This window comes from Mercenaria mercenaria, chromosome 10, assembly GCF_021730395.1.
Source record: "Mercenaria mercenaria strain notata chromosome 10, MADL_Memer_1, whole genome shotgun sequence".
Classification (NCBI taxonomy): Eukaryota; Metazoa; Mollusca; class Bivalvia; order Venerida; family Veneridae; genus Mercenaria; species Mercenaria mercenaria.
The window spans coordinates 31036641-31049382 of record NC_069370.1 but is presented as its reverse complement, the minus strand read 5'-3'; the positions used below and the strand labels follow the sequence as shown (position 1 = coordinate 31049382).

Genomic DNA, 12742 nt, shown 5'->3' with positions numbered 1-12742 from the left:
AATGTAAAGGAAAGAAAAGCGGAAGATGATCCTCACTAAAGAAATCAATGAAACAGCGGCCTTCAGAAATTCTATTTATAAACAACCTTGAGAGGCGCTTTTCAGATAGATTTCATCTCTACTGAACAGTGTTGAATAAAATGGCTCACAAATACGCCATTCTCGCGTTTGTTGTTGTGATATGTACACTATTTAAAGAAGGTAAGTGATATTATCATTGACTAAGACACATTTGTAGCGAAATATACCAGGAAGCGACTCGTCTTAAATGCTGTTGCACTCAAAATAGCCTCGATGTGAGCATAGAACAAAGCTTCTAGATATCCGAATGTACTATTTCACCCTGATAATCGATAGATCGATCATATTTGTGTTAGTGTTGCTTTGTAGCACTAGTCCTGTGAGACTGGTGTTACTAAGGTTAGTCATTGCTTGTGCGAATCTAGGTCTCGCCGTGAGTAAAGGTTATATAATCGTTGACTGGCCACGTGGTTTGGTTCTTCTTTCTCGCATTTCCGCGCAAAGTGTGTGTGTGTGTATGTGTGCTACTCTGTTAGAGGTCAAAGTATTTGACAGATAACCAATTGCTGTTGGACTAGAAACTCGACATCAATTTAAAGAAATAAGAGATGACCTTTGTCTTTAAAATGAAAATACTAAAATGTATATTGTCAGGAATGTTGAGGTTATTTTCCTTTTTTGGGGGGATATTTTCCGTTCATGCCATATGTACTGTGCAAACGAGCGTATAGAGCGCACTCGATTTTGAAATACTGAAAAGAATAGATTAAATCAAGGTCAACGTTATCTTTTACTAAAGATGTGCCCATAAACACGTAACTATGTTGGCAAGTTATACTGTGTCATTCAATAAAAATTCTTTTTCGTGATAACATTTATCAATCTTCCTTGTTTTTGTGTTGTTTGTTACGATCTATTACTCTAATAAAGTATTGTCATTTTTGCTCAACTAAACCAGTCGCCTAGTGAAGCCCTGTCGGTTTTGTAACAGGTGCGTGTGTATATCCCAGTGGTAATGCACTTGTCAATATTTTGCCCGCCCGGGGGAGCGGCGGGCATACACGGGACTTTAGACAGAAGACCATTCCCGACAGGCGGGAATTTGACAAACATTTGATGTACCAACCAGGCTCTAGGGTGGGATTTAGACAGAAAAGGTTGTCCCTAGGGTGGGGATTTAGACAACAAAATTTTTGAAATGTCAAATTCCCCCGGGTCGGCCCGCCGCCCCCCTGGGCGGGCAAAATATTGACAGGTGCATAAAATGCTGTTTATCTTACAGAAAGCATTAATGGAGGAGGAATAGCAAATAGAACACTAATTTTGCTTTACTGGTATCGAACTCGCGTCCTTCGCATTGAAAATTAGCTTCTTTTCGGAGGGCAGGAAACTTGTACGGTAATTAAGACGGGTTGTTATACCCCGTAATGTTTGCTGTTCACAAGACAAATAAGGTCTGTATTTTTTTTCTTACACCAGGTGAAGCCTTGAAGTGCTTCAACTGTACGAGTGTACTCGACAGTAAGTGTGGGAAGACATGGGGGTACTCTGGGACGGAAGGAGACAAGTACTTGGTAAAATGTGAAGGAAACACTGTAGCTTGTAGAAAACTTGAAACCACAGACACATATAAAGGTACGGTATATGGTAAACTTTAAATAGGCATGCCTCGAGACAATCTTCAAAATATCGAAAGTATTAAATGAATATTATAACTTTATAAGCAGTTAAGCAAGTTATGCAATACAACTCAACATCTGATATTTTACAGTGCAATTTTACCGTGCGACCGGCACAGTAGAGAGCATTACAACTAAGACTGCAAACATTCATTGAATGGCTTGTTTACAAAGTTATTATGAAACTAGAGACAAACACTGAGATATAACTTAAGAACATGTAATAAGAGGGCTTTATTATTATTTAGGAATATTTAATAAAATTTTATGTAATGTAAAAAGCACAAAAACTATCCTGACTAGAGTCGAATCCGGAAAGTGATATCCTTTATTTAGATTTCCGGGTTTCAGGTAACAATAAATATGCATATATATCTATTGTAAAGATCATGGGGAAGGAGGCTCAAATCAAACGTGGATATAGTCATACTAGTACTACTGTTTGCAGATCAAATTGCCCTTTCGCCTTTTCTTAAATCGATAGACTTTTACCTTTACGTCACAAAAGCAGCGATGCTGAAGCTATTTTTGGATCTACACTGAATGAACTTGTTTACATTGGCTGCATGACCAAGAAATGCTATTAGCACTCTCCCGTATGTAAGGATCTGTGACGTCACCGATAATGTCTGCTATCTAAAAATAGCACGGGACTCGATTTGCGGACAATCAGTGCATTCACTGTGCATTATCGCATAGTGCGGCAATTTTCCTTTGATCTTTGCAGCATGTTATACATAGTAACACACATTATTACTACAAAACTGTGCTGATATCTTACAAAACTGTTGCGATATATATCAACACGGAAATCTCTATGGAGTTTCATAAGAAAAAAAGTGTTCCGATATATATCAGCACAGTAAAACTGTTCCGATATATATCGGAACACTTTTTCTCTATTGAGGTCCTATCAAGGGAGTATAATTTTTTCCTTTCAAAGAAAAGATGATTTTAGCTCCAATTTACAGTTCACAGAGAAAGAATTGTCACAAACACCTACATTTATAAAGTAAAAGAATAAATAAACTAGAATATTTCAAAAAATTGATAGTTATTGCCAAATTCAGAAATACATGAAATATATGAAATTCTGAGATTTCTCAAATGTTTCTTTTTCTTTGATTTTTTTTACAAACAAAACAACAAGTTTTACAATATGTCTGGCCAATGAAATGCAAAGATTTAAAACCAATGCAGAAATTTGTTGGGTACTTTTATCTGGGGAACACATTTTCTAAAACAGAAGTTTTAGTGTTTCAGTCAGCGAGGCACAGAAAGGGAATCAAAATAGTAAAAATAATAATAAACAAATTTAAATGAAAATGATATATAAATTTTAATGATAAACTATGCGATAAAACAGTTATAATATGTAGTGCTCGTGTGTTACCAGGATATATCAGAGCTAGGGGTACATCTCGTTATTTTTCTCTTCACATATCTGTCTCGGCCTACCGGCCTCGACGATATGTGCAGAGAAAAATACCCTCGATGTACCCCTAGCTCTGATATATCCTGGTAACACACTCTCACACATACTATAACTATTACATAGCATAAGTAAACCATGGATTTTGCATTTATTTTGTTATAATTGTTCAAGTTCTAGCCTGCACATCGCAAATAAATGTTTTTTCTTCACTTTTTATTTCAATTAAATAGTCTGAAACTTTTTATTTTATATCCATGTTAGAAATGTTATTATATTATTCTGTTCATTTTGTGACATCCAGTTTTTAAAAAAAAATATTGAGAAAAAATATAATCACTCGGAAAAATTTGTTAATACCAAATTGAAAGCGTTAATAAAAACAAAAATGTATTCACAGAACTGAGAACAATAAAAATCAAATTGTTCTTCTTAATTACCGTCAAATAGAAAAATCTATGTCAACATTATATTTTTGTTTGTAATTTTTATAAAGTGTTTATAAATTTAATACTTGTGAATGCAAAAAAATCTTATGATCGCATAACTTAAATTTATTAAAATTTCGAAATGTGATGAACAACATATGCGCCATATGTTAAAGTACACAGTCATACACATTATTATTTTCGGCCACATATTCAGTTCTTCGTTGAAACAATTAACAACTCTGTGATATACATATGTTGTGTTTTATAACAAATGACCCCTTAGTGTGACATATGTAGATATTTGATTTTGGCAGTAATATTAAGGTGTTATCTGATAGAACATGTTGCTCATCTAAAGAAAATCCATTTTTATTTCTACCAAATCATGCATAAATATGTATTTTCACTATAAGGAAATGTTTGACGGACACAGACCACAGCTGACATCTCAAACATCTCATTGGGTATCATAATCAAGTTTGCGTCTTGTGTTGTGTGAATCAGTAGTTTAAAATGAAATACATTTAGTTATGATTTTAATTGTGCTGATAATGTTCTTTGAACGTTATGAATCATAGTTCAAACATCTTTTTTATCCAATGACAAGCGAGGGATTTTCAAAAAAGTAACCAACTTATTTTCATATTGTTTCATAACTGAAAAATCTGATCCACTTAATCATGAAGTAGATCTAGTTCAAAATTAATGAGTATTCATTGTTCCGCCTACTATGGATTTCCCACATTCTATGAGGTGGAGCAATTACCAAAGCAGGGACTGCATACAAGAAATAATGTATCTACGCTACGCTCCGTTTCAGCAAACTCAATTGCATTAGAAGTTCAATAAATGATCTATAACCTATACTTACAATGTATGCAAGTACGGCGATACTTCAAAGATAGAGTTAGAGCGCGCGCTTTGTGTGACGTCAAGATAAAGAAAAAAAGTTTCACGACAAGGTGAATGAATAATTTATTGTGGATGAGGCGGGGTTAACCTGCCAGGATTACTTCAAAAATTGTTTCAGCTGCACCGTTTTTGTGACGTAAACGTGCAACTCTATCGATTTCAAAAATGTTGAAGGGGCAATTTGATCTGCAAGCAGTAGTAATACTGCATGCATTTTTATGACTCTTGTCACCCTCTCTCTAAACATGGTTAATAGGATTTTGTTCAAGTGAAAGATTTGACCAGATCATTTTCAATTGGTGCTTAATACAAGTTAGATTTTCACAGGTTGTGTTTTCCTATACTGTTTACTAGTACCCAACCAAGACTTATTTTTGATAAACATACTTTATACCTAAAGGAATGATATAAATATAACACCTTTTATACTCAGCTTTTTAAATGACATATTCTATACAAGTTGTGATCAAACACTATTTCTAACACGATCTGCAGCAATTGCTATATAAACATATAGCGAAATCGCCTATACATGAATCTACGATAAAATATGGTTGGCTATTACATTTCACCCCCTATGATTGTGGCATAAGAGATTCTACTTCAGTTCCATTACATACAAATTATTTCAGGGCCAAACGGTTGAAAACAGCATTTCAAAAACATAAATATGATAAAAAGTCATACTGACTTATGATTAGGACCGTAAAACACGTTTCGATCTCTACGAGCGAATTCAATTAGCTTAATTAAGATTCAGCGGTGACGTCATAAATGTATGACATAAAGTATGACGTCATAATGATGTGACGTCATATAAAGTTAAGCTCGTAACTTGTAACACAGGGTCAACTCGCCTAATTTGATGATTCTCTTCATAATTAGTTTGCGAGCTGTTAGATTACTAAATTATAAATACTTCTCAAAATTCTGATAAAAAGAAACAAATATCTATACGTTCCATTGGCTATGCAACTCGTTCTAACCGTAGGGGGTAAATTGTAACAGCATATGACCCGAATGACGTATTACGCTGAAAATGTAGTACTGTAAAATGCGAATTATTTGCGTTGTTAGAATCGAAATGATAAATATGTTCCAATAATTTTATCAGTTAATAAAACATGGGCAGTCGTTTGGATGCGAATGATTAAATCACTCGTGCTACGCACTCGTGATTTAATTATTACGCATCCAAACTCCTGCCCATATTTTATTAACTGATAAAATATGGGAACAGATTTATTATTTCTTAAGTAATGAGTATTTTTCTTCCTTTGATAAAAATGTAACAGAGTATTACGAAGAGGAAAAAATTTCATAAAAAGTTCAATATCCAACCTTCAGAGATTACTGCGCATTGACAATGTGGCAGTTGATATAAAATTGCTATACTTGTTCAATAGGAAGAGACGGCTCACAAATTTTTGAAACGGTTATTGAATCTTAATATTCTTATACATATGTACTTTATGTTAAAAGCGTCGTCATTTCTTTTTGTAAGATGTGCATTTTATGCAAATCTGAGCTGATATACAACAATGGTCTGGGTCTGAAATTTTAGGATTTTACTTTTTTTCTTTGACAGTCATGGTTAAATGGGCACGGAATGAAAATCTGACTGTTTTTTCTTTCAACTACAAATTAGAGTTTTACACTTCGGAAGCTAATTTAAGGCATATTCAATGCCGGGCATGTAAATACTAGAATGTAGACGAATACGGGTTCTGCCCATAAATTCGTACATGCCCAGTTGTTTCTACTACAGTTTCGGCTTACTTTGTCACTCCACGGCGCTGGTCGTGTTTGTTGTGTACCGTTTGCTTCCGGGAAATCAACTCTTGCCTTAATAATTATGAATGAAATCAGCATGCCTTTTAAATAATTTTTAAAATAGGAGCACTAGGAATTGAATTCGAAGGAAATTGAAAGTTTAAGTCAATATCTAAAAAAAATAATTGCGCCATTTTGATTTATGTTGCCATGCAAACTAAAAGACAGTTATTAAAATGTTCCTTTTTTTAAGCGGATTTTCAAAATTCTTTCATTTACTTAAATAATTAAATAAAAGACCTTGCATTGAACAATGTTGCATTTCCCTTTAAAATTAAATTTCTATTTCAGGGATGACTGTGGTGTTGCGATCCTGTTGGAATGTGAGCAGTGTAGAGACCCTGGATGAAGACTTCCTAGATTGCACCAAGATGGCGAGTATCGGCAAGGCCTGCTACTGTAATAAGGACCTAGACAACGGGAAACCATGTAATGGAAGACAGCCCTTGTTGGCTTTCGTCGAGCTCATTGTCTCAGCCCTTTTAGCTGCAGTTTGTGTTATTTTCTGAGAAGTGTATTTTTCCATGATTAGTAAACTGTAATGAAAGTGGGCAATTAAATTTTTTGAAAAAGAAAAGAAAAAAAAAAAGGTTTATTTTAAGACAAAATTATGGTATAAGTTTAATAAGAAAGAGACAGTGATTTTCGGTTTGTATTAAATTTTCAAATACTGAATCGACATCGGAGTGTAAACCGTTACACTTTAGTATTGAATTTCAAAGTAAAAAAACGAATTATCACTTGCTTATAAAATGAGTTGTGAAGGACATTTTTAAATGATCATGCCCAATGTAGAAGCCAGTGTGATAATTTTACTCGGTCCGAAAGAGGGAAGGCAACAATGAATTATCAGATCATCAAATAAGCCATCCCGCGATAAGCTAAGTCACACAAGGTCAAATATTGATTTTCAGTTAGATTTAATCTAGATGTTACAATTTGCATAGCCTACATTGTATGCATACAGTGGATTAAAAAAAAAAGTTTAAAATATTTTGATATAAAAATTCAAAGAAAGTCTGTTTTACTCCTAAAACCCATTAGCTTGACTACGTTTAATCATGAATGTGTTACTGAAATAAATTGCAAACACACTTTTACTTGATGTATAAGTAAAGATAATGATGCTAATTCCTCATGTCTAGCTACAGGGAAAATGCAACTTATGCAAAATGTTTGTATCTAACAATATTTTCACATCCATTTGTAGCATATTGCTTAAAATATAATTACATTCATCAGCTTCTAAAGAGACGCAAATATAAATTGGGCAATTAGTGAATGACATATGCGTCATGAAGTCAAGATGCATTATATTTATTACTGCATCATTGTTATATGTATTTTTTTCGTAAAACGTCGTTTTCCAATGGTATTTCTGTTATGTAATGGGTTGGGATGGGAGAAGTGCTATTAACTTTACCAGTGTACATGGAGTCTGTACCAGTACAAACATGTTCTCCACAAGTAACTGCAACTTCTCCACATGAATACTATAAGACTTAGTGTAAATAACTTGATTTAACAATACTGTGGACAGATTTTTCATTGGATGCATAACTCATTAGGTTGATGTATTTGTTGTGTCACAAAGTAGTGAATATTGTCTACAAATAATAATGGTTTTTGCACAGTAAACAGGTATGGTAGAACTGTGTACATTATGATATAAATGTTTTGCTTTTGTGTAATATATATATCTTTGAGCAGTCCATCATGACTGGAATGTGAAAATACTTAAACATTATAAAAAACACAAGTTCTCCTGTGCAATAAACTCATATCATTGAAAATAAATCAGGTTTAAATGTTTGGAGACCAGTTCCAAAAGCCAAGTACCTTATTGGTTAAGTCAAAGCACACTCTTCAAACTGACCAATGAGAAGCCTGCATTCTTTGACTTGTTCCCAAACTCAAATTTTATCATTTTAAGTTGCATGTTTTAATCATGACTTGATACCTTTTTCCAGTTATATTATTCTTTATTCTTGTAATAGACCTTGTATATAATACTAGAAATACCAGTCTTAGTTCACCAGTTGTATAAAAAGTTGAATGTTAACTGGACTTATATTTTGTAAAGGATCTTCCAAAAACATCTCATCATTCAGCAAGAACATCTATAAGTAATTATTTCTTTTTCTCACAAGTACAAGCTAAATATGACTATATCCTGAGAAAAAGATAAATAGAAAATGATTGTGTATTGCATACAGTGCAAGCCTTTTAGGCAAACACCATTAGCAAAACTAAAATGCATTTGATGAGCAGAGGTTGTTTCTGCAGAGAGATTTCTTTTTTATATCAAAGACTTTACAGAAAGGTTTGCTCTTTATACATGTAGTAAACGGATGTTGTATAACTGAACTTTAGTACATGTATATTAGGTCAAAACTTGATGAGAAAACTGAATGAAGCAGAGTCTGAATTTGCTTAAGATTATTTTCTACCATGTAGGATTGTAATTACTTACTCATTAACAATCTTCTATAAATCATAGTCCAATATAAATGGTGTTGTGTTTCATAGTTATTGTTTAACCTAGTATAAGCCTATGCCATAGAATAGTTTTTATACCTTTTCTAGTTTTGTAAGTCTATACCTTTCCTTACTGCCATGCAACTTTATAAAACAAAGCCATTAGCAATAACATAGAAATAACAAAAAAATCATAACTGGCCTTTTAGCCTGGCTCCCTGGCTGCATGGTTATTTTTTTATATAATACTGCAAGCAAAATAAGAAAATCTTTAGCCTCTAAAATAGCACATTTTATCTGATGGCTGAACCATACAGCCTGGTGAAAGTTGGCCAAAGTAACCCTTGATGACCCCTGTAAACTGTTAACTACTGAGAACCCTATAAATTGTAAGGCAATTAACTATCCTACCTAATGACAAGGTCTCCTTACCAATTTGATAAGGGTCATTTGAGAAAACATCCAAGATGTTGTTATTTTCTGGAAAAGTATAATATTGAGCCCATCCATGATTCAAAGGTTTAATAGTAAATGTAATTGTTTTTGGGAATTCCCACCTAAAGAAAGTGTTATGGTAAAATTTACCCTTACATCAAAAAAAATATTCAAATGTGTTAGATATGTACAGAAATGAAAGAAAACGGAAAAGAAAGACAGCGTTTGTTTCATGGTCAAGAAAAAACAGACTTGCGGTACATAATTGAGAGAGTTTGGGTATTAATATTTCGAAAGATGAGTACAGCAAAATTTGCTATAAAAATTGTGCTAATGACTCGACTACGTATGACTCGCGCGTTGCATATCCTAGTTTTTTTTTTTAAATGTACATTTATATGGGGCATACATTGGAAAATTGTGAAAATATTTAAATAAACAAATAACTGAAATAGCAAGAGCTGCCCGTAAGACAACCAAGCTCGACTATTCAAAGTATTGTCCCAGAAGCAGGAAAATGTTACCCTTAATGTCAAAATATATTTAGAGTTTCAATCCTGTATCTGCATCATTTTTGGAGATAGTAACTTGCATGCAAAACTTTAACCAGAAGTTTTATGTTCAAAAGGGGGAATAATTTGACCAAAATGCATGTCAAAGTTATGGAACGTGATGCAATGAACTAGTTTTATAACCCGGAAGCTGCATTTATTCTGCAGATAGTAACTTGCATGCAAAACTTAAACCAGATTTTTCTAAATCTAAAGGGGGCATAATTTGCCCAAAATACATGTCAGAGTTTTATGGGAATTGACCCAGTGAGGTTGGTAATTGATCTAGAAAAATAAAAAATAAGTTTTAAACATAATGTTATTATATGCCTTTAAGTAATAGCTAGCAAGTATGTACTTGCATGCAAAACTTTAACCAGGATTTTCTAAGTCCAAAAGGAGGCATAATTTGGCTAAAATGCAGGTCAGAGTTATGGGACTTGATGCTATCAGCTAATTTTATAACCCCGAAGACACATGTGAAGTTTCAATTCAATATCTGCATTAGTTTTTGAGATAGTAACTTGCATGTAAAACGTTAACCAGATTTTCTAAGTCCAAAAGGGGGCATAATTTGCCCAAAATACATGTCAGGTTAAGGGACTTGACCCAGTGAGGTTGGTATTTGATCTAGGAAAAGAAAAAAAGTTTCAAAGCTATATGCCTTTTAGTAATTGCTGTAATGTACTTGCACGCAAAACTTTAACCAGGTTTTTCTAAGTCCAAAAGGGGGCATAATTTGGCCAAAATGCAGGTCAGTGTAATGAGACTTGATGCTATCAATTAGTTTTATAACCCCGAAGACACAGGTAAAGTTTCAATTCAATATTTGCATTAGTTTTGGAGATAGTAACATGTAAAACGTTAACCAGGATTTTCTAAGTCCTAAAGGGGGCATAATTTGCTTAAAATACATGCTAGAGTTATCTTTTTTTCCATTATTTATTCAATTTAGCTAAACTTGGTGACAAAATGATATAAATAATTTCATTCAAACTTCTTTGTGAAGTGTGCTTCATTCCTGAACATTGCTTTAAGGGCCCTGTTCTTTGACAGATCTTTGACCCTGGGCTAGCAAAAAATATATTGGCTTAATTTGCATTCATGTAACTGTAATATATTTTTTACATCATTTTTTCCTTAGTATATATCCTGTAAATACACTGCCTTTACACCTACAATTTTTTAGACCTTTAAGTATAGCTTCACCCATTTCTCTATTAAAGGTGTAGTTTATAATGATCTAATTCTTGAAAATAGATCACAAATCCTCTGTTAATTATGCACCCTTTTGTATGAAAGCACATTCCTGTTACCTGATAAGCCATTACAAGCTGTGGGCAGGCCATAAATCTGTAAATTAGCTTCGGCTCATTAAATAGTGGCTAGCACATGAAACCCTTAGATAACATGTCAAAGTGATAGCAGCTGATTATCACTAAAAGAAATTAATGGGAATTTGTCTCACAAATTTGTGAGACACTGTAAGCCAACTTTCACCAGTCCCTATGTTCGGAGCCAGGGGCAATAAAAAAAGTCAGTGTAGAAACAGCCTGCTGGAGTTACTTCCCTCTTAATGAATAAACATATATATGTAGAACAAACATAGGGACGGGAGCCAGTCTACTGGCCTTTTTTCAAGGACATTAAACACCTATCATCATCAATAAACATGATTTCGTTTAGTTCTCACAAGCGTGACTCAGCCTAAATATTCTTATGACAGTTTCAGATCTTTTTAGCTCACATGTCACAAAGTGACAGTGTGAGCTTTTGTGATCGCGCAGCGTCCGTCGTCCGTCCGTACGTGCGCCCGTGCGTAAACTTTTGCTTGTGACCTCTCTAGAGGTCACATTTTTCATGGGATCTTTATGAAAGTTGGTCAGAATGTTCATTTTGATGATATCTAGGTCAAGTTCGAAACTGGGTCACGTGCGGTCAAAAACTAGGTCAGTAGGTCTAAAAATAGAAAAACCTTGTGACCTCTCTAGGGGCCATATTTTTCACAAGATCTTCATGAAAATTGGTCAGAATGTTTACCTTGATGATATCTAGGTCAAGTTCGAAACTGGGTCACGTGCCTTCAAAAACTAGGTCAGTAGGTCAAATAATAGAAAAACCTTGTGACCTCTCTAGAGGCCATATTTTTCATGGGATCTGTATGAAGTTGGTCTGAATGTTCACCTTGATGATATCTAGGTCAAGTTCGAAACTGGGTTAGCTCCGGTCAAAAACTAGGTCATTAGGTCTAAAAATAGAAAAACCATGTGACCTCTCTAGAGGTCATACTTTTGAATGGATCTTCATGAAAATTGGTTAGAATGTTCATCTTGATGATATCTAGGTCAAGTTCAAAACTGGGTCACGTGCCATCAATAACTAGGTCAGTAGGTCAAATAATAAAAAAACCTTGTGACCTCTCTAGAGGCCATATTTTTCATGGGATCTGTATGAAGGTTGGTCTGAATGTTCATCTTGATGATATCTAGGCCAAGTTCGAAACTGGGTCAACTGTGGTTAAAAACTAGGTCAGTAGGTCTAAAAATAGAAAAACCTTGTGACCTCTCTTTAGGCCATATTTTTCACAAGATCTTCATGAAAATTGGTCTGAATGTTCACCTTGATGATATCTAGGTCAAGTTCGAAACTGGGTCATGTGCCTTCAAAAACTAGGTCAGTAGGTCAAATAATAGAAAAACCTTGTGACCTCTCTAGAGGCCATATTTTTCATGGGATCTGTATGAAAGTTGGTCTGAATGTTCATCTTGATGATATCTAGGTCAAGTTTGAAACTGGGTCAGCTGCGGTCAAAAACTAGGTCATTAGGTCTAAAAATAGAAAAACCTTGTGACCTGTCTAGAGGCCATACTTTTGAATGGATCTTCATGAAAATTGGTCAGAATGTTCACCTTGATGATGTCTAGGTCAAGTTTGAAACTGGGTCACGTGCCTTCAATAACTAGGTCAGTA

At 34.2% G+C, this 12742-nt stretch overlaps 1 protein-coding gene across 1 annotated transcript; it reads left to right on the top strand.

Annotated features, from left to right (window-relative positions):
• Positions 1-44: 44 nt before the first annotated feature.
• On the top strand, positions 45-8636 carry LOC123559525 (uncharacterized). The gene is made up of 3 exons (XM_045351418.2): positions 45-201; positions 1501-1656; positions 6600-8636. The coding sequence occupies exons 1-3, from the start codon at positions 141-143 to the stop codon at positions 6815-6817; spliced, it is 435 nt and encodes a 144-aa protein (XP_045207353.1). The 5' UTR covers positions 45-140; the 3' UTR covers positions 6818-8636.
• The last annotated feature ends 4106 nt before the right edge of the window (positions 8637-12742 follow it).

Bases quoted from the DNA above. Each gene is read 5' to 3' on its own strand.
- LOC123559525 (XM_045351418.2), top strand. From the start codon at position 141: ATGGCTCACAAATACGCCATTCTCGCGTTTGTTGTTGTGATATGTACA. The intron at 202-1,500 runs GTAAGTGATATT...TTCTTACACCAG, and splicing joins ATGTACACTATTTAAAGAAG to GTGAAGCCTTGAAGTGCTTC. The intron at 1,657-6,599 runs GTACGGTATATG...TTTCTATTTCAG, and splicing joins AACCACAGACACATATAAAG to GGATGACTGTGGTGTTGCGA.